This window comes from Hemitrygon akajei, chromosome 11 (assembly GCF_048418815.1).
Source record: "Hemitrygon akajei chromosome 11, sHemAka1.3, whole genome shotgun sequence".
Taxonomy (NCBI): domain Eukaryota; kingdom Metazoa; phylum Chordata; class Chondrichthyes; order Myliobatiformes; family Dasyatidae; genus Hemitrygon; species Hemitrygon akajei.
This window is the reverse complement of record NC_133134.1, coordinates 38,071,610-38,094,659: the sequence shown is the minus strand read 5'-3', so window position 1 is coordinate 38,094,659 and position 23,050 is coordinate 38,071,610. Positions and strand designations below refer to the sequence as shown.

The window sequence follows — 23,050 nt, the reverse complement described above, 5'->3', positions numbered from 1 at the left end:
CTTAACATTGTTATTAATTCTGTGCATAGCCACATTATACATCACATTGATCAATGTTCCAGCCATATATCATTTTCTAAACTCATCCATTAACACTCTATAGAAGGCACAGCCTTCAGTTGCATTAACTTCTATATTCCTGAACTTCCTTCCTAAATTTGTACCCTCAAGCTTCAGCTCAAAAATATTTTCAGTTTCCCAAAGATCACAAAATACATTAAATCTACCAAAGTTGTTATTTCACTTCTTAAGTTAGTGTAGTTTTCCAATTGTGAATAGACTTCAAGAATGCTTCAATTTCTATAAAGAATTTGGTAGATCCTGAAGATGGAAAGATGGTGTATTAACAACTTCTTCTCTTAAAGGTATAATTGGGGAACACTTTTCACTAAATGAACCAAATGAACTAAATGAACTAGATGGGGTCAGTTGTGCTGTGAGGATTACATTCCTTGACTTCTCTAGTGCCTTTAACACCATCCAGCCCAAGATCTTAAAGCACAAACTAACGGAGATGGGAGTAGACTCTCACATGGTGGATTGGATAGTGGACTACTTGACAGATAGACCTCAGTATGTGCGGTTGGGAGACTGTAGGTCTGACACAGTGGTCAGCAGCACAGGAGCGCCACAGGGAACCGTACTCTCTCCGGTCCTGTTCACCCTGTACACATCTGACTTCCAATATAACTCGGAGTCCTGCCATGTGCAGAAGTTCGCTGATGACACGGCCATAGTGGGGTGTGTCAGGAATGGACAGGAGGAGGAGTATAGGAAACTGATACAGGACTTTGTGATATGGTGCAACTCAAACTACCTGCGTCTCAATGTCACCAAGACCAAGGAGATGGTGGTGGACTTTAGGAGATCTAGGCCTCATATGGAGCCAGTGATCATTAATGGAGAATGTGTGGAGCAGGTTAAGACCTACAAGTATCTGGGAGTACAGTTGGACGAGAAGCTAGACTGGACTGCCAACACAGATGCCTTGTGCAGGAAGGCACAGAGTCGACTGTACTTCCTTAGAAGGTTGGCGTCATTCAATGTCTGCAGTGAGATGCTGAAGATGTTCTATAGGTCAGTTGTTGAGAGCGCCCTCTTCTTTGTGGTGGCGTGTTGGGGAGGAAGCATTAAGAAGAAGGACGCCTCACGTCTTAATAAGCTGATAAGGAAGGCGGGCTCTGTCGTGGGCAAAGTACTGGAGAGTTTAACATCGGTAGCTGAGCGAAGGGCGCTGAGTAGGCTATGGTCAATTATGGAAAACCCTGAACATCCTCTACATAGCACCATCCAGAGACAGAGAAGCAGTTTCAGCGACAGGTTACTGTCGATGCAATGCTCCTCAGACAGGATGAAGAGGTCAATACTCCCCAATGCCATTAGGCTTTACAATTCAACTGCCAGGCTTAAGAACTTTTTTTAAAGCTATTATTAATGCTTTTTGAGTTAGTGATTTAGATGCATATCATATTATTACTGAGTTAAGTATTGTATGTAATGAGTTTTTGCTACAGCAAGTGTATGGGACATTGGAAAAAAATGTTGAATTTCCCCATGGGGATGAATAAAGTATCTATCTATCTATCTATCTATCTAAATCTATGCTCACAAAATGCTGGTGGAACACAGCAGGCCAGGCAGCATCTATAGGGAGAAGCGCTGTCGACGTTCCGGGCCGAGACCCTTCGTCAAATCTATGCTCCTTGCTTATGATTTTATTCATTAGGATATTTTGGAGGAATTGTTCTTCATAATTGTGCAAATCTTCAGAGACATCACCTGCATTCCAAGCTCAACCTGTAGTATTCTGTAGATGTTCAGATGAAAACATATTAACATTTTATATATATATATAATTACTATTAAACAAAATATTATATATTTTGTTTGCTCAGTGGGGGCAGTGTGCAGCATATTAAAAAATTAAAATGATGAAAAATATAGCAACTTAGTGAACCAGATATTTCACTGCATTGGGGCATACTGTATTAATCCTATGCATCAAACTAAATATAGAACTAATTAAACTTTGCTTTCTCTATTGGAAAAGAACGTACCTGTTGGTTTCGGTGCTATACTGCCCTTTCCCCAGCTGATTCACTGCACAGATCCGGAACTGGTACGAGCGAGCTGATGTCAATCCATTCACAGTAACGTGCACTACATCAGGATTAATATTCGATAACTGTACCTTCCATGGAGAATCTAGAGGACATAAAAAAAGCAGAATGCCCCAAGGATGAAATAGCACGTCAGTTATGTAAAATACAACTCAAGACAACAAACTTAATTGTAAATTAATGAAAAAATTCAACACGTTCATATTTTTTATTGTTTTATTAATTAGTTACACATCCCAAGACTCCACTAATCAATAATCAACTACAATTAGAAAAAAAGCATACATTTTTCCAACAGCTTAACAGGAAAATATGCAAGATTTGTGATTTTGGCCCTTCATCCTACCTTGTGAGTGCTAATGTTGTGAGGCTGCCAAGCATCCATTTTATTATTCAGGAGAACATCTGACACAGCAATCATCAATATTATTCACAACAACAATGACTCATATTCAAATAGAGCCTTTAACACAATGAGAAGCTCCGTTACTTGGTCAGTGCATTATCAAAATGAACTTTAGCACTGATGTCCAATGACTGGTTCAATGAGTAAATTTTAAGTAAAATCTGTTAGTACTAGAAATACTCAGAAATCACTTCTGGTGAGAGAAAAGGCATTCACAGTATTTTCTGGTAAATGACCTTCGGACAGACCGGGAAAAAGTATTAAACTGATTTAAAGTGCATCAAACGGTTGAAGTCGTTTGAAAGGGAGAATAAACAAAAACAAAAGTACCGTGATCAATCAAAAGTTAGGATAGATTAAGTGATAAAAGTGACAATGTTGTGTGATGAAATAGGATGGTAATGGGACAAATAAAGAAGTATGGTTATTGGAGATATTAATAATCAAGGAAGAAACAGTATTTGAAATTCCCAGAGGAAAATACTGTGAAACTGCAGTGCTACAGGTGCTGATTATTTGAAATTGCTGAGTCCAGAAGCTGGTAAAGTGTGTTAATGGTATAAAAACTTGATTGGAACAGGGACAATGGCTGAGAACGAAGAAGTTAGGAGGGGGAGGGAGAATTAAAGTGGCAGAATCACTATTGCAGACTGAACGGTGAAAGGGTTACCAATATTTTATTTCAACAATAGTGGTTATTGCTGTAATGTAGCTATTTTGTTTAGCTTAGTATCTGGACATTTGGTAGAATAAATAGAAAATGTAAAAGCATCATGTTTATTTACTCACGCACACATCCAGTTACGCAAATACACAGAAATAATCAAAAGTATTTCAGAAATGGTAATAATTTAGAAAAAATTACATTGATACCCTGTTAATTTTTAGATTGTACACCACTCTCACACTATAATGCCTTCAGATTTATATTGGAATGGCTTGGTTTTTTAGTACAGGTAGTCCCGAGTTACGAATGTCCAACTTACGGACAACTCGTACTTAAGAACCGAGGAAGGAGAACGCCGTCTGCTATTTTAAGTCGGTTCGTGACGCCGTCCGCCATTTTAAGTCATTGCCGTTGACACTGTGTTGAGTGTTTAACTTTGTACTTGGCTTAAATTTTTCTTAGTAAGAATCACCCTGACACCCCCCCCCCCCCCACCAGTTCCTGTCGGCTGGAGGCGCAGTGAGATCAGCGCTGGGCTGGAGAACGGAGGTTCCCGAGTTCGATCCAGTGATAGACCGTTCCCGTGCCGGGTTGATGTCGATCCAGTGACTCCGTATCATCCGTGCTGGGTTGATGTCGAGCTCGCAACTCGACCTTGTAAACAAAAAACACTGCCCACCTCCAGTTTATATACCCATGCGAAATATTGTGGATGATCAAATACCCAAACCCAGCACAGCCCCCACTTATCCCATTTAGCCTGTCTCAATGCGATGGTCCTTAGGACCCAGCGGACCTTGGGAGCCGGCAAAGCTCAGGACCCGCTGCCCGCAGTGTTTCTGTTCCATTCCCGGGAAGCGATCGTGACTGAAAATAAAGTGGAAATAATAAGTTTGGAAAGAGGTGAAACACCATCAGTCATTGGAAAAGCATTAGGCTACAGTCAGTCAATGATCGGAACAATTTTAAAGGAGAACGGATAAAGTGAGAATAATGGAGCATGTGAAAGGCGCTGCCCTGATGAAAGCTACAATTATTACTAAGCAACACAGTGGTTTAATTATTGGAATACATACGTTTCTTAAGTGTTTTATATGCATAGAAAGGTCAAATATATACTATATACTAAGACAAACGTTTGACTAACTGACGCTAAATAATACCAGATATACTTGTTCCAACTTCCGTACAAATCCGACTTAAAGACGGACTCAGGAACGGAACTCGTACGTAACCCAGGGACTGCTTGTATCTCACAGACAGCAAGCATAGACCAATAGGCGTCTGGGACAAGGCCTTTTCCACACGTTGCATATACTTCCCTTGTCAGAATATCTGGCATTGCTAAACAATACACGTTATGAATATCTCTAAAAGCTTGTCAGATTACTTTAGCTGAGCTTAAAAGACCATAAGGCCATAAGACATGGGAGTAGAGTGAGGTCATTTGGTCCACCGAGCCTGCTCCACCATTTAATCATGATCCTTTTTTTCTCCCTCTTCCTCAGCCCCTTCTCCCTGTAACCGTTGATGCCATGTCCATCAGACATACATCGGACTTACAGCGGACTGAAACACTTGAGCATATAGACATTGATAAAGAGGATGTGCTGGAGCTTTTGAAAAGCATTAAGTAGGATAAGCCTTAGATGGACCAAATGAAGTATACCCCAGGCTGCTGTGGGAAGCGAGGGAAGAGATTGCTGAGCCTCTTGCGATGATCCTTGCGTCATCAATAGGGACTGGAGAAGTACTGGAGAGTTGCAAATGTTGGTCCCTTGTTCAAGAAAGGGAGTAGCAATTACCCAGGAAATTATAGACCAGTGAGTCTGACTTCAGTGGTGGGCAAATTGTTGGAGAAGATCCTGAGAGGCAGGATTTATGAGCATTTGGAGAGACATAATTTGATTAGGAATAGTCAGCATGGTTTTCTCAAGGGCAGGTCATTCCTTACAAACCTGGTTGAATTCTTTGAGGATGTAACAAAACACATTGATGATAGTAGAGCAGTGGATGTCGTGTATATGGATTCCAGTAAGGCATTTGAAAAGGTCCCCATGCAAGGCTCCTTCAGAAAGTAAGGAGGCATGGGATCCAATGAGACCTTGCTTTGTAGATCCAGAATTGGCTTGCCCACAGAAGGCAAAGAGTGTGGTTGTAGATGGTTTGTATTCTGCATGGAGGATGGTGACCAGTGGTGTTCTGCAGGGATCTGCTCTGGGACCCCTCCTCTTTGTGATTTTTATAAATGACCTGAATGAAGAAGTAGAAGGGTGGGTTAGAAAGTTTGCTGATGACACAAAGGTTGGGGGTGTTGTGGATAGTTTGGAGGGTTATCAGAGGTTACAGCAGGACATCGACAGGACGCAAAACTGGATTGAGAAGTGGCAAATGGACTTCAACCCAGATGTGTGATGTGGTTCGTTTTGGTAGGTCCAACTTGAAGACAGAATATAATAAAAATGGTAAGACTCTTGACAGTGTGGAGGATCTGAGAGATCTTGGGACCCACGTCCATAGGACACTCAAAGCTGCTGCACAGGTTGATAGTATTGTTAAGAAGGCGTATGGTGTGTTGACATTCATCAAACATGAGATTGAGTTCAAGAGTCAGACCCCACTTGGACTACTGTGTTCAGTTCCGGTCACCTCACTACAGGAATGATGTGGATACTATAGAGAGAGTGCAGAGGAGATTTACAAGGATGTTGCCTGGATTGGAGGGCATACCTCATGAGTAGGTTGAGTGAACTTGGCCTTTTCTTCTTGGAGCGGAGGAGGATGAGAGGTGACCTGATAAAGGTGGATAAGATGATGAGGGGCATTGGTCGTGTGGATAACCAGAGGCTTTTCCCAGGGCTAAAATGGCTAACGCGATGGGGCATAGTTTTAAGATGCCTGGAAAGAGGTACCGAGGGGATGTCAGGGGCAGGTTTGCCACACAGAGTGGTGGATATCTGGAATGCACTGCTGGCGGTGATGGTGGAAGCGGATACACTGGGGTCTTTTAAGAGCCTCTTAGATAGGTACAGGGAGTTTAGAAAAATAGAGGGCTATGCACTAGGGAAATTTTAGGTAGTTTCTAGAGTAGGTTACATGGCCTGAACAACATTGTGGGCTGAAGGGCCTGTAATGTGCTGTAGATTTCTATATTCTATGTCCAATCAAGCTCTGCCTTAAATACACCCAACAACTTAGTCTCTACAACACAAAAATACAACTGCAGATGCTGTGGATCAAAGAATACGTACACAACGCTGGAAGAACTCAGCAGGCCAGGCAGCATCCGTGAGAAAAGAGTAGCCAACGTTTCGGGCTGAGACCCTTCATCAGGAATGGGGGGGGGGGGGGGAAGAGAGGGCCAAAGCCCAGTAATAGAGATAGGGGATAGGGTAGGGCCTAGAGGCGCCAGGTGGAAAACCAATCAGAGGAAAGGTAAAGGGGGGAGGGGGAGGGGATAAGCATGAAAGAACTTTAGAGATAAAGAAGCAGGAAGTTGAAAGGGGAGAGAGGCAGAGAGGGACCTGGGACTGGGGAAGGGGGTGGGGGTGGGGGAGGGAATTACCAGAAATTGGAGAATTCAATGTTCATACCACCAGGCTGGAGGCTACCCAGACGGTATATGAGGTGAGGCTCCTCCAACCTGAGTTTGGCCTCATCTTGGCAGTAGAGGAGGCCATGTATGGACATATCTAGATGGGAATGAGAGGCAGAGTTGAAGTGGGTACAACTGCCTCTACAACAGCCTGTGGTAATAAATTCCACAAGTTCACCGTCTCTGGCTAAAGAAATTTCTTTGCATCTGTTTTAAATGGCCACCCCTCTATCTTGAAGCTGTGCCCTCTTGTACTAGACAACCCACCATGGGAAACATCCTTTCCATATTTACTCTGTCCAGGCATTTCAACACTTGAAAGGTTTCATTGAGATTCCACCCTCCCCCCACCGCCCCTCATCCTTCTGATGGTTATGGCCCGAATTGAGATGCATTATTGTTTGATGGTCAGTGCATTTTAATTTTTCATTATTTAACTTCCATCCCATAGACATGAAGAAACTGGTCATTACTGTAATTCAAATGTACAGGTTTTTTCAGAATTGGTGGGTACATCTAGTAGCAACCCCTGCAAAACTTCAAATCCTGCAATCACTCAGTTGCAGCAGTTAATATTCTTACACAATAGACTGCTACAATAATTAATTTCAGTTATTTGGCTCTGTTTGGTAGAAAGAGAGACTAAACATGCATCTAATATCAGACATTCCCTGAAAGTTTAGAATTCTAAACATGTGATTTATCTCAGATCAACTTGCTGACTAAGTTAAATTCTATCACGGTTTCTGGAATTTTAGTCTGATGCACAAAAAAGGGTAGTCAGTAATTTCAGAACTGTAAAGGTGGCAAACTACAAATTAAATTTATTTTGTCTGTCCTTGGGACATGTATATATTTGCTTCCATAAAAAATCTGTACTACCAAATCAAAATTAAATTCACTCACATCTCATCCATCAGTTTAAGTCATCACCAGCAGTCATATTAATGTTGTTAGGAGATAATTAAGGCAGGGAAGAAATGCTTTCCAGTGAGCTTCGTAAAATCTGCATCTTTGCAAGGTCAATGGAAAGTATTGCTTGGTTACCATGACCTGGAATTTAACTGGCATGGTGAAAGTCTGTTAAACAGTCATAGTGTAGAGGGAGGGTTGGGGTTTGGTCAGCGAATATCATGCTTGTCTGCCATTTTTCTCTTTTTGCCCTACTCTTTAATTTTTAAAATACATTTCTTATTGTAATTTATGGATTTTAAAATTAGTATGTATTACAATAAACTGAGCAGAGCTAAAGATGGCACCAGAGGGCAACTTCTCCCAGCTAATCAACACAACAGTTAAATTCCTCCTATTTCCCTTTTCAAGGTGGCTAGGGTCCTATCATGATCTTTGATCTACAGTGACACTCAAAAACTGCAGCTCTGCACAAACGGCATGTTCCCATTCTTGGAACTCACCGATCGGCCACGTTTTAGTATGTCCAGGTTTGGCCTGAAGTCCGGCGATTTCGGACCCTGCGCAGCTCTATGGACACGAATTCTCACCAGTGTTGTATACTGAAGGTAACGGGAGCCGGAACATCAAAGACAGCGAGAGTGGCTGTCAGAGGGCTCTGCACTTGGTAATCGATCTGCTGATTCTCAAGTCAGGGAACTCAAAATAAAAAACAATGCTTCGGACCATCTGTAACATTGAAATAGCAAATGTCCGCCCTCTCACTGCGGAAAGAGTGATTTCTGTCTCTCCCTTGTTAGCGAGAGAGAGAGGGTGCCTGTGATATGTTGAAATGTTGGAGTGAACAGTTAGTTTTTGATGGACTGAGGACCATGGTCTCTCTTTGGGGGCTTTGCAGTTGCTTGTATGGTGGGTGGTGGGAATGCTGATGCTTTATGCTAGAATAATTTGAGGGAGGGGGAGGGTGAATGATTGATGCTGTAAGCTGCTACTTCTGTGGTGGGGGGGAACAGGGGGCTTTGGGGCTTGGGGTTTGAACATCTTTTTTCTGTCATTCATTCTTTGGAGGGCTTTCTTCTGTTTCGAGACTGTCGGTGGAGAGTAAGAATTTCAGGTTGTATGTTGTATACATCCTCTGATATTAAATGGAACGATTAAACTATTGAACTAATGCTGTCACAAAACAACAGATTTCATTATATATGTTAGTGATCTTAAATCTGATCATGATTCTGAGTTGGATTGCTGTAGGTTGATGGCTGTGAGCTTCAGAAATGGGTCTCAAAGAACAAAATTGAGCAACGTGTTCCCCGCAGAGGCTTTGGATTACTCAGAAGGATGCCATTAGCTTGTACAGAAGTAGATTTTTTAAAAATTGCAAGCCTGCAGTCACGGGTTGCATGGTGTTGGATGGTGCTGGGTGCTACACGTAGAGTATTAATCAGTTACATGGAAAGCCCAGGAATGAAAACCACACACTCAGTGTGGCTCGTGCAACGTTCCTAACTTTCATTAACATTTACCTCTCATGGAATCTGAGTTGCTGGCTCAGACAAAGTATTACATTATCCAAAGTATCTGCTACATATCGGAAGGTATTGCAATGCTAGATGCCAGTGTTTCCGACGGATATTTGACCAATAGAGAGTAATGAAAGTGCCACCTGATATTGTACAGCAGATTAAACTATGGAATGACTAAAGTAGACCATAAGACCATGAGATATAGGAGCAGAATTAGGCCATTTGCCCAATCAAGTCTGCTCCGACATTTCATCATGGCTGATCCATTTTCCCTTCCAGCCCCAATCTCCTGTCTTCTCCTCATATTCCTTCAACTCCTGACTAATCAAGAATGTATCAACTTCCGCCCTAAATATAGCCAAATACTTGGGTTCCAGAGCCACTTATGGCAACGAATTCCACAGATTCACCACTCTCTGGCTAAAGAATGTCCTCATCATCTCCATTCTAGAAAGATGCCCCTCTATTCTGAGGCTGTGTCCTCTTGTCTTAGACTCCCTCAACATAGGAAAAATTGTCTCCATATCCACTCTATCGAGGTCTTTCAACATGCGATGGGTTTTAAATGAGGTCATCCCTCATTCTTCTGAACTCCAGTGAATAAAGGCCCAAAGCCATTATATAACATATAACAAGCTTTTCAATCCAGGAATCATTTTTATGAGCCTCCTTTGCACCCTCTTCAATGTTAGCACACCTTTTCTTAGATAAGGGGCCTGATGCACCATCAATAACTCACGCTGAGACTTAGGAAGCGAGATATCGGCTTTTATTGACTGGAAGAATAAACAACACTACATCCTGGGGAAAATGAGGGAGAGCAGCAGCCCACAGTCGCCTTTATACAGCGGTCTGTGGGAGGAGCCACAGGAGCAGTCAGACAGGTATATCTAGTTCACCACAGGGCCCAAAACTGCTCACAGTACTCCAAATGAGAATTCACCATGGCTTTGTAAAGCCTCAACATTACATCCTTGCTTTTATATGCTAATCATCTTGAAATGAATGCGAACATCACATTTGCCTTCCTCACCACTGACGCAACTTGCAAATTAACCCTAAGGGAATCCTGCAGGAGGTCTCCCAAGTCCCTTTGCACCTCAGTTTTTTTTTTGTATTTTCTCTCCATTTAGAAAATCGTCAGCGCTTTTATTTCTTCTACCGAAGTGCATGACCATACAATTATCAACATAGTATTCCATCTGCCACTTCTTGGCCAATTCTCCTAATCAGTCTAAGTGCTTCTGTAGCCTCTCTACTTCCTCAAAACTACTTAATCCTCCACCTATCTTCACATCATCTGCCAAATTTGGCCACAAGGCCATCAATTCCGTCATCCAAGTCAATGACATTTAACATACAAAGAGGAGGTCTCAAGACACCATGTGAATCACCGGCAGCCGACCAGAAAAGGCTCCGTTTATTCCCACACTTTGCCTCCTGCCGATAAGCCAATGCTTTATCAATGCTAGCACCTTTCCTGTGATAACAAGGGCTCTTAACAGCTTTATGAATGGCACCTTGTCAAAGGTCTTCTGAAAATCCAAGTACACACATCCATTGATTCTCCTGCTTTTTATTTCTTCAAAAAATTCCAATAGATTTGTCATGCAAGATTTTCCCTTAAGGAAAGTACGCTGACTGCATCCTACTTTATCATGTGCCTCCAAGTACCTTGAACCACATCCTTAACAATTGACCCCAACATCTTCTCAACCACTGAGGGCAGACGAACTGGCCTATAATTTCCTTTCTTCTGCCTCTCCCTTCCAGAAGTGTGGACTGACATTGCAATTTTCCATTCATCTGGATCCATGCCAGAATCAATTGATTCTTGAAAGATCATTACTAATGACTCCACAATCTCTTCAGCCACTTCTTCCAGGACCCAGGGGTGCACACCATCTGGTCCACATGATTTATCTCCCATCAGACCTTTCAGTTTCTTTGGAAACTTCTCCCTAGTTATGGCAACTTCACACACTTCTGTCCCCTGACACTCCCAAACTTCCAGCATACTGCTGGTGTCTTCCACAATGAAAAGTGATGCAAAGTAATTATTCAGTTCACCTGCCATTTCCTTGTCTCCCATTACTAGCTCTCTAGCATCATTTTCCAGCTGTCTGATATCTACTCTCACAAAATGGTGGAGGAACTCAGCTGGCCAGGTAGCATTTATGGAAAAGATTTTGGGCCGAAACCCTTTGGCAGGACTTCCACAGATACTGCCAGCATCAGCAGATTTTCTCTTGTTTGTGATTCAATATTTACTCTCGCCTCACTTTTACGCTTTATGTATCTGAAGAAACTTTCGGTATCCTGTTTAATATTATTAGCTAGCTTACCTTTGTATTACATCTTTTCCTTCTCTATGACTTTTTTAGTTGCCTTCTGTTAGTTTTTAAAAGCTTCCCAATCATCTAACCACACTAATTTTTCATCACTATAGGCTCTTTCGTTGGCTTTGACTTCTCTTGTCAGCCATGATCGTGTCATCCTCCTATTAGAAAACTTATTCCTCTTTGGGATGGTAATACCCCGCGCCTTCCAAACTGCTTCCAGAAATTCCATCCATTGCTGCTCTGCCAGTATCTCTGCTAGTGTTCCTTTACAATTAATTTTGGGCCAGCTCCTCTCTCATGCCTCTATAATTTCTTTTACTCCACTGTAATACTGATAATCTGACTTTAACTTCTCCTTCTCAAATTTCAGGGTGAATTGCATCATATTTTGATCACTGCCCCTAAGGGTTTCTTTACATTGAGCCCCCTAAAAAAATTCTAGTTCATTGCACAACACCTAATTCAGATCAGCTGAACCCCTTGTGGGCTCATAGAACCATAGAACACTACAGCACAGTACAGGCCCTTCAGCCCTCCATGTTCTGCCGACCCATATAATCCTTAAAAAAAAGTACTAAACCCACACTACCCCATAACCCTCCATTTTTCTTTCATCCATGTGCCTGTCCAAGAGGCTCTTAAATACCCCTAATGTTTTAGCCTCCACCACCATCCCTGGCAAGTCATTCTAGGCATTCACAACCCTCTGTGTAAAAAAACTTACCCCTGATGTCTCCCCTAAACTTCCCTCCCTTAATTTTGTACATATGCCCTCTGGTGTTTGGCTCAACCCATGAGCTTCTCTGAAAAGCCATCTCCTTGGCATTCCAGTAACTCCCTCTCTTGGGATCTAGCACCAACCTGATTTTCCCAATCTTCCTGCATTTTGAAATCCCCCAGAACTATCATACATTGCTCATTTGACAAGTATTTTCTATCTCCCATTGTAATTCGTAGACCACATCTTTACTACTGTTTGGGGGTCTGTATATAATTCCCATCAAGGTCATTTTACCCTTGCAGTTTCTTAGCTCTACCCACAAAGATTCAACACCTTCCGACTCTTTGTCATCTCTTTTCAATGATTCGATTTATTTTTATTTGCAACAGAGCTCTCAGCTATAATCTTCTTTCAATCACGATTCAATGATGCCCACAGCATCGTACATGCCAATCTGTAACTGTGCTACAAGTCCATCTACCTTATTCCGTATACTGTGCGTATTCAAACATAACACCTTCAGTCCTGTATTCTCCCTTTTTGATTTTGTCTGCAATTTTGCCCTATTAATAGACTCTCCTTGCTAGCAGTCTCACTACACCAAATAGCAAAAGTATTTTTAAAAAGACCAATTAAAACAGTCTAGTCAACGTTCCTTTTCTCAACGTTATCACTCAAATTAAAACAAATAATACTATTTTCTTATTTCACTGATTATTTCTTTAGATTTCAAAATTCAGAACTCAAAATTTCCCACTCTTTTGTATTCATATCCCAGGGGCAATACTGGCAATGTTAGCACATGTTGTTCATTCCTCACTGTTCCTTAGCCTCTGATGGTAAGCTGTTTCTTGAACTGCTGTAATCTGTCTAGTGAGGAATTCACAGTGCTGTTGGGGAGAGTGTTTCAGTGATGATAAACGAACAGCGATACAATTCTAAGGCAGGAAACTGTGGGCACGGAAGAGAATTTATAGGCCCCCCCTTTATGCTTTGCTTTTACGGTGATCGAGAACTTGCATTGCAAAAAGCCCTGGTAATCTGCCGCACTACATCTGCAGATGGTGCACACTGCAGCCAAGTTATGCCATTTGTGGATAAAGTGAATGCTCAAAGTGAGTGCCAATTAAGTTGGCTGTTTGATACCATGTTTCTCGAGTGTTGTTGATACTGCATCTTTTTGGGGAAGTGCTTATGTTCCTCTGTTGTCCTGATTTGTGCCACGGTAAAGGTTCAGGACAGAAGAGTGTCAAAGAGTCGCTACGAGATCCCCAGGCTCTGAACTGCTCGTGCATCCACAGTATTTATGTGGTTGCTCCAATTACATTTCAGGTCAAAGGCAACCCATTTCCCACCCCTGCCCATTTCCCACTTACCACCCGTGATCTTGAGAAATAAAAAACTCAAGGATGATAATGCTGTTGAACCTTTTGTTAGACATGGTCCATTACGTGACATTCTGTGGCTTTGCATTTACTAGTCACTTATCAACCCATGGCTGAATGATACCCACTCACTGCAAGAAGGGAAGGGTTTTATTGTCTGTGGAGTTGTGAATGGAAGTGAGTATTGGACAACCATTTCCAGAATGACTATGATTGAGGGATGGACAGTTATAATGCAGCTGCAGATGGTTGAGACAAGGCACCTGAAATGTTCCTGCAGCATTGTCAAGGTGCCGTGGTAGTTTCTCCCACAACTAAATCTATTTTGCTTTGTACTTTATAAGAAGCCAGTGGCAAAGTTTCTCTTCGACTACCTTTCACTTCAATTCTACAACAGCTTCTTGATGCCACGGGTGCTCAAGAGCTGTCAAGGGTGGTAACCTTTCAAACACAATTCTGAAATACATCTCTTTTCTTTCAATGCTGCAATACAGCTTGCAGACTAGGGATCCTGACAACACAAACTATACACCAATACTACTGAGTAACACCTTCTTTCACTTGTTACCAATGAGTGAGAGCAGATTGATGGGCCAGTTACTAGCCAGGCTGCATTTAGGCTATTTTGGAGTAGATAAACCTGAGCAATTTTCCACACTGTTGGCTGGAAACTGAAGTTCCACCCGTGCTGCAACAGCTCGCATTGAGACATGATTATTTCTCAAACACACAAATTCAGCAATAATGCTGAGCTATCCAGTCTACAAATGAGTATATTAAAGCATTAAACTTGACAAGCTGATCACCTACTAATCAATGTACCATTTTACTTTTTTGCACCCTCAATGGTATTTGGAACCATAAATCATAGATTAGTGGTCGCCAACCCGTCAATCGCGATCGTCTAGTCGATCTTTGAGACTCTCCCAGTAGATCCCGAAAAAGATGAAAAATAAATACACAAATACTGTTGAGAGATTGCTTCCGGGTTGCGGGGTTTTAGTTCCGTTCTTTCTGCCCAGTGCGCATGCGTGTAGCTCCCCCGCCACGCACTACACAGTGTACTTCAGTGGTCCCCAACCACTGGGCCACAAAGAAATTATATGATTTGGCGATATGAAATGATATGAGTCAGCTGCACCTTTCCTCATTCCCTGTCACGCCCACTGTTGGACTTGAACGCACTCAAGGTCATCAGTCGCCTAAACGCAGTGACACCCTCGCACCAGGGATCACTGGTTGGCCTCAGGTAAGCAGCCGCATCGTGCGGCTGGTGGTAAGTACCGTTGCTACTGGCCTGGAGCGCGGACAGATGGGCGCCGCCTCTAAACCTGTTTAGCACACCGAATGTTCCTGGGGAACCCGGTGCTAAAATATTCGCAGACAACCTAATTCGGGCTCAGGGTTTCGTAAGTAGCAGAGCAGCTACCTCGCTGCGATCTACTGAAAGTCATCCCTCGAGCCAAACTTTTGTCGGCTGATAGATCCTACGAGGGGGGCGGGCACACGCCCTGTGGCACTCCTCGCTCAGTCGGTCGCTCTCTCTGGACTGCGACTGGCGTGGGGACCTCCGGCCCTGACCTTGTCCTCTCACCCCACCCACAACCAGCCACACCTGGCCAAGGCGTCCGGTGGTGGGCATGCAGGAGGCTGGAGTTCGGGCCCAGAGGCTGCCAATGAGGCAATGAAGCCCTCAAAACTGCTTTGGCACCTTGAGTCCAAGCACCCTGGACTTAAGGACAAACCCACTGAGTTTTTCCAGTGGAAAATAACGTGAGCAAGTGGAACAGAAGCTAAGTACTGAGAGCCACATAAACTAAATTGTGGAATAGACTGGACAGGCTGGAACATACGAATATTGCTGTATTCCGGTTGTGTTTAACACCACCTCCCCCCGCCCCCCGTCGGCCGGTCGGCAAGAATGTTGTCAATATTAAACCAGTCTGTGGTGCAAAAAAGGGAAGCGACCCCTGGTGTACATACATTATTTCTACTTCTGGATTGCGGAGTTTTGCTTCCGGTCTTTTCTGCCCGGTGCGCATGCATGTGACTAATCAAGATCCCCTACCTTTGCCTTTCACTAAGGCCGAGGTAGGGGATCCTGAGCTTAAAAAGGTTGGTGACTGCTATCATAGATGATCATAGAAAGCATATTTAACAAAGAATATATCACAAGAATCTAAAGTTACTGTGTTACTCAGGTGAAAGGCAAGTCTACCTTGGTGCCTGGACAAACACTCCCTTTGTTCTCTCTATTCTTATCTCTCTCTTCCCAGGCTATCTAAGAGAGGGAAAACTCTGATTTCAAACCTCCGCTGCCTTGCGGCCATACCCACTCATACGAAAGGCTTCGGGAGTAAACCCTGAAGACAAATCCGGAGCTGGAGTCCCTAAGGCAGTCCGACGTTGTCTTCAACCTTGTTCTGGCAACTCCTACGACGTCACTGGTGCCAAACTGTATCGGCCCTGGCCCTTCCCTTGGGCAACATCAGTGGCGTGGAGAAGGAGACTTGCTGCATGGGCAACAGCTGGTCTTCCATACAACCTTGCTCAGGCCTACGCCCTGGAGAAGACTTCCCAGGTGCAGATCCATAGTCTCGCGAGCCTAGCGAATGCCATACATATCTCTCTCTTTAACTGGTCTTTTTACTTTTCCGGGTGTGAACAAGATGCATTGACCTGAAATACCACCTCTGTTTCTCTCCCTATGGTTGCCACTTGCCCTCCCCAGTATTACTGTCTTTATTTCTGATTTCAACATTTTCAATCTGAAGCCAACACAACCAGAGAAGCTAAACTTACACAAATATGCATGTGGTAATTAAGCAATATACTTTAAATATGCCTCATAAATTAATGTGCCTACTTTTATTTATAATCCCACAGAAATTTTTTTTAACACTGAACAATTCTGCTTTTCATGAAAGTAATAATACACTTTAATTGCCTTCAGCTGTGTATAAATTAAGCACATATAAAGTCAAGACTTCATAACATCAAATAATACTTTTTATATAGAAAATATGGGAGATGACAAGTAACTTAATTAAAATCACCATCTATCAGAAAATGAAATATACTAGACTTAGTGGGAATGAGAGAAGAAAAGCCTGTGAATGACATTTGATTGTGTTAAGAAAACTTTAATAATCGATTTTACGGTAATATACGTAGATATTAAATATAATACAGTAGTAAAATAAAACTAATATTAAAACTTATATAACATTTAACCATTATTTCATATTATCAATAGAATTTTATAAATATCATATGAAATATGAGAAAAGATTATAGTTAAATTAAATCTTCTGGCATTTGGAGTTGCTAAACATGAAACAAGAACTTTTGAAGAACTGCTGTAATTTCGGCAATACAATTACTTGAAACTGTCTTCTAAAATATAATACGATCAATTCTGAACAGGAAAAATTGATGCTTACTTAAGAATACCCTTTAAAAATGTGATCAATGTGATTTGAAGCACAGTTTCATTTAAAATTTTTGATGCTCATGGAATCTTTGGAAAGACAAAGTTGTCTTTGCAAAATTCATAAATCCACAAGTGATAGAATTTTCCTCTCAAAATTCAAAGTGAATTGAATTAAATATTAATGTGCAAATGATATAATTGGTGAAAGACTACTAGATTAATGTTTTTTTCAGTGATAATAACATACCATGATTTGTTCAGTTCCCCCAGGATATCAGGATTTTCTATTTAAGAATGTATTTTTTTCTCAAATACAAGGCAAATTAGACAAGATTTAATGAAAGTACCATTACAGGATCCACAACTTAAAGGTTAGTTAGTTCAGTTCTAAAAATCTATAAAAAAGGTTGAAAACTAAATTGATGCACTTAATTGTAATTCATAATATTATTGAGAGTAAAGTGTTACAATATTTGATACCTCATAACAAGATAGGCAAGTTGTATTTGCTTCCTAAAGTCCATTAGGAAGATGTCACTTTGAATAATGCCTACAGTTTCAGACATCTTATTACAGCAAAGAACTGACAGAAAATACATGGAATACAGGAAAATGAGAAGTCAGATTCAGAGTATCATAACGGTGAGTTATAAAGACAGAGATGAGATTGAACCTGATTGTTCATGGTGATACATTTAAAAGCACACGATCCAAGGATTTCAAGTGCCAAATCAGACTGACAGCATTGATGCAGGTTGTATTAGTCTTTTGATTTTAATTATAATTGCCACAAATTATAAATGTCATATCCCTTCAACAATACTGGAGAATAGCCAACAATTTTACCAACAGTAGCAGATATGCAGGAAATATACACATTAAGAATGGTGTTGGATTCAGGTGAAGAATTGTTATTTTTCTTGTATTTTCCTTTTATTTTAACTTTTCTTTGTTTGCTTTTCTCTTTTATATAATCACCTATAGTGTATGTGTATACAATTGGCTCTAAGCCAATTATATATATATATATAATTTTTCAATTAATTGTCCAATAATTGTGGACAGACTGCCTCGGTATTTTTCTAGAAGTTTCTTAGTTTTTCTGCAGTAGGTGTCATGCCACTTGAATCTTGCTATTTTACAGGTTAATTATTATCACAGGAACATTGTCATTTTTTTTAGTTAGTTTTTGTAGAGAATGACCTCAACTATTTTTTCCCCAACTCTATTCTCTGTTCATCCTGTGTTCTTGGAGCACTTAGAAAACCGCTGTAAGCTACCAGTTTTATGCCTTATCCTTGACTTCCGAAGAAACTCGATCGCAAAAACCACAGGATCCAACAATGTCAATGGTCATGTTACACAAATTCAGTCGAATATAACTTAATATTTATTCGGTTATGCTGGTCTGAGGAAATAGGTGAGTTTCTACACGACTGCTCTAAGCCAATAGATTGGTCCACGTTCAAAGACTCAAAGTTCAAAGTAAATTCATTATCAAAGTACATTGATGTCACAATACACTACCCCAAGATTCATTTTCTTGCAGGCATTTGCGGTAATTACGAAGAAATACATAGGATCAACGAATTAGCTTCGAGCCGAGATGAGTATGTCACCACCATCATGGACTTTAACAGCAAATTTATTGTGCACTGTGTACCAGAGAGGACAATCTTGATGTTCCCAAACCAGAAACCGTGGATGAAACAGGAGGTCCACTCCCTATTGTTATCAGGTGACCCTGATCTTTTCAGCAAATAGATACAACCTCCATAGCTATCAGAGATGGCAAGAGCAATTACAGTCCAAAATTGAGTCAATTTTGGCAGGGTTTACATCTTGTAACAAGCTACAAAATGAATCAGGCAGCATCGCCAACACCAACACACCCCTTAATGATGAACTTAATGTATTTTTATGCAAGTTTTGAACAAAAGGGGATTAGAGTATTAGCACCCATCCCGACAACTGACCCACTACAATTTGCATCCCACCAGAGGTGGTCTATGGAGGACACCATCTCCCTGGCCCTACACTCATTTCCGGAGCATCTGAACAGTACAGTCACCTACATTGGACTATTGTTTACTGAGTACAGCTCTACCTTCAATACTGTAATTCCAAGCAAACCTATCACAAACTCCGAGACTTGGATGTCAAGCACCTCCGTCTGCAGCTGAATCATCGACTTCCAGACGCAATTAGAAAGGGCAAGCAGCAAAACTTCCGCTAGGATTATTTTCACGCTTGCATTCCATGAGATTGTATCCTCAGCTCCCTACCCTACTCCCTGCACACTCGTGACTGCATGGTCAGATTCTGCATCTAGTTGTGAATTACACTGGACACTCCAACAGCTTATGTGAGGAGGATAATCCCAAGAACATCCCTTTCCTCAACAAGGGCAGAGATCAGCATGAGTGCTAAAGGCAAAGGCTGGAGCATTCCAAATATTTTCACCAGAAGTGCTACACGCATTGTGCATGTCACTTTCTTCTGAGAACCTCCAAGGAGTCGCAATTCATCAACTTCAATTTAATTCAAATGATATTAAGAAACTGCTGAAGGCACTGGATGCAGTAATGACCATGGAAGCAGACAAAATCCTGGGTGCCGTATTGAACGTCTGAGCTTTTCTAGTTGGACTGTTTCAGTTCAGTTACAATACCAGCATCACCTGACAATGTGGAAAACTGCCCAGGTACGTCCATTTACAAAAAACAGCACAAATCCAATCTAGTTATTTACAGTCCAATTATGTGATTCTCGATCATCAGCAAAGTAATGGCAGTGTCCTGGAAAGTGTTAAGAAGAACCACTTTCTCACCAATGACTTGTTCACCAATACACTCCAAACATGATCACATCCTTGGTCCAAAAATGGATCAAATACCTGAATTCCAGGGGTGAGATCAGAGCAACTGCAATTAACTTCAAGGAATATTTGACCAAGTGTGGCAACTAGGCGCTCAGGTAAAACTGAAGTCAATAGATACCACATGAAAAAAAATCCAGATCATATTTTGCACATAGGATGATGGTTTTGGTTGTTGGAAGTCAATTACTCCAGCCCCAGAACAGCACTGTAGGCATTCCTTAAAGCAATGCCCTAGGCCCAATCATCTGCGTCTGCCTCTTCAATGACCGTCCATCCATGATAAAGTCAGAAGTGGAGATGCGCTGATGATTGCACAATTTGTAAACCACATTCTCCACTTTCCAGAACGTGAAGCAATCCATAGCTGCAAGTAGCAAGACCCAAACAAGATCCTGGTCAGGATTCAAAAATGGCAAGGAACATTCACATTACAAATTGCCAAGTAACAATGATCTCCAACAAAAGAGAGTGCGACTACCTATTCTTGATTTTCAGTGGCATTGCAAGTGCTGGGACTCTCATCATTAACACACTGGTCAGAACCCGACCAACCACATTGACTTTGTGAGAGCAGGTCAGAGGCTGTGTAACCTGCCTAACGGAAATGTCAAGAAGGTCAGGGAATACTCTCTGCTTCCCAAGTTAAGTGTAGCTCCAAAAACACCCGAAAAAGCTCAATATTTTCCGGGATAAGGCAATATGTCCAGTAGGTACTCAGCCCACCAGCTGGTATTATGTGCATTCTGTCCAGCATCTGAAGACAGTGATAGCAGTGTATGCAATGCAGGGAATGCACCAGTGCTTATTTGCCTCGGTTGTTCTGACAGCATGTCCCAAACGTGTGAGCTCCAACATTAAAGCTGAGGCCTTCAGGTACATGGGAATTCCAACAATTGTACCTCCAACTCACTTTCAAAGGGTTCAAAGTACGTTTACTATCAAAGTATATACACAGTAGGGCATTTCAGCTTGGGGATAGCGGCTGTGACCACTTCTGGAGTCGGCAGGCCATCAAATTTAAGCCCAACCTCATGCTGGGGATCATTTCAATGGATGCTTCTTGTACTTGTCATTTATCCCTGAAAAGGCTCTCGTAGTGCTCTGTCCATTGCCTCAAGCTGCTTCCTTGTCTGTCAGGAGGCTGGAGCTATCGGATGAGTGTAGAGGGGCTTGAATCCGACCAGTTGGACCATGCACTACGCGCAGTGATTTGTAGAAGCCTCAAGTGTTGCCGGTGTCTGAATAGTGCTACGTTCATTCTGCTAGGTCAGTCCACCAGTTGATTTGCATCTGTCTCAGTCTGGCTTGGGGGTCATTGCATGCATCCCTGAAATCTGCCTTGGCTGCTCGGCTGTCTGGTCTAAATAGCACCACTTAATGGGAGGAGTGTTCCTTCTGGAGCAGAAGGAGTGTTTCTTTTGCAGCGGGTTCTGAATTTCAAAGTCATTTTCATCAAACCAGTCCTTGTTTCTTCTTGAGGACTATCCAACCACCTCGACAGCCACATCCTAGATGGCAGTCTTCAGGTGCTTCCATTTCTTTCCTGTGTCAGAGTCTGCGTTTGGGGTGCCTTTGCTGTCCAGTTTCTCCCTTAGCTTAATCTGGTACATCTCAAAAGCCAAAGAACTTATCCACCTGGAGTCTCTTCAACCCTGGTCCCCTTTCCTTTATTGCTGGCTTGATAGCCAGTCTGACTTTCGCCCTGACCAGCATGTGATCCGTATAGCAGTTTGCGCTCAGCATGACCTGGTGTGTAGAACATCCTGGTGCACCAGGATGTAGTGTTTGGATTGGGGTGTCTCCAAGTCATCTTGAACCCGGCTTTCTGCTGAAACAGCTTATTTGTTATAACCAGGTCCAATTCTGTGCTGAGCTCCAGGAGTATCCTCCCACTGATGTTGCAGTTTCTGACACCATGATGACCTAAGACTCCCGGCCATACCTTGACATCTCTACCCACCCTGGCATAGAAGTTGCCTGGATGATGATCTTGTCTGCCTTACATGTTTCCAATAGGAGGGACTTCAGCTCCCGATAGAACATCTCTTTGACAGCAGGGTCTGCTTGCAGTGTCAGGGCGTAGATGTTTACAAGGGTGACTAATTGGTTGTCTTGCAGCGGGAGTTGCAGGGACATAAGTTGATCTGAGTGTCGGATCAGTAGGCTTTGAAGCTTATTGACGATAGTGTTTTTGATCACCAAGGCCACCCCAAAGAATCTGTTCTCGTTGCTGCTTCTGCCTGACCTACGTGAGTGTAGTCTGCACCATTCTCTATTAAAGATCCTTGATCTTCAAAATGTACTTTGCTTATAGCAGCAATGATATTGTCCACCAAGCTAGTTCTTGTGTCACAAGCACTGAGCGTCTATGGGGTCAGTCCACCTTCTGTAGAGTCCTGCATTGTGCGTACATTCCAGCACATGATGTTGAGATATATTGACTTTGTTTGATGTATTTTCCTTTTTCGTACTGCTTGAGTAAGATGCCCATTGGGCACGGTGAACAAACCAGGTGGTGGTGAGGAAGGATTTTTTTAGGCCACCTTTTCTAGGTCCGTCTCCATCAGGAACAGGCAGTCTATCCCTGAGGAGGCTGCCGAAGGCTGTTGTTGCCTCAGGTTAACAGACAGAGACCCCTGGGTCTGAGCCGCCTACATCAGAATTGAGACTGCGACTCCCAGTGTCATCTAACACCTGTCGTTACTCCCCTTTTCCATCGCTGTAGGACTTTTCTTCCCGCCTGCCCAGTGTAGGTTTATAGTGAGGATCGGTTTGCGCGGATTGATTCCAATCTTCAGGTCGAGGGACGTTCCACAATGGCACAGCAAGCTGCGATAACTGCAAGGCTGTAGGTTGAGTATTGGAGTTTTCCTTCTCCTACACAGACCGGCTGGCAAGGCCAATGAGTCCCATCTACCGGGGTTTGGAATCGGAGTTGTCCTTCTCCTAGGCTGGTAACCAGCCTGTCTGCCCACTTATACCACTGGACACAGCAAACTCAGTGAGATGGGAAGGGATGATTGCTATGGGCACAGTCGTGTAGGAGAGGCCATATGCCAGCGACC

General features: G+C 42.4%; 1 protein-coding gene across 2 annotated transcripts in view; it reads right to left on the bottom strand.

Moving 5' to 3' along the window:
- Nucleotides 1-23,050, bottom strand: part of sdk1a (sidekick cell adhesion molecule 1a) — a 769,571-nt gene that overhangs the window by 209,755 nt on the left and 536,766 nt on the right. For both annotated transcript variants that reach the window (XM_073060649.1, XM_073060650.1), the window contains exon 15: nt 2,058-2,205. In XM_073060649.1, coding sequence (XP_072916750.1) covers nt 2,058-2,205 — 148 coding nt within the window. The remainder of the gene's footprint in view (nt 1-2,057; nt 2,206-23,050) is intronic.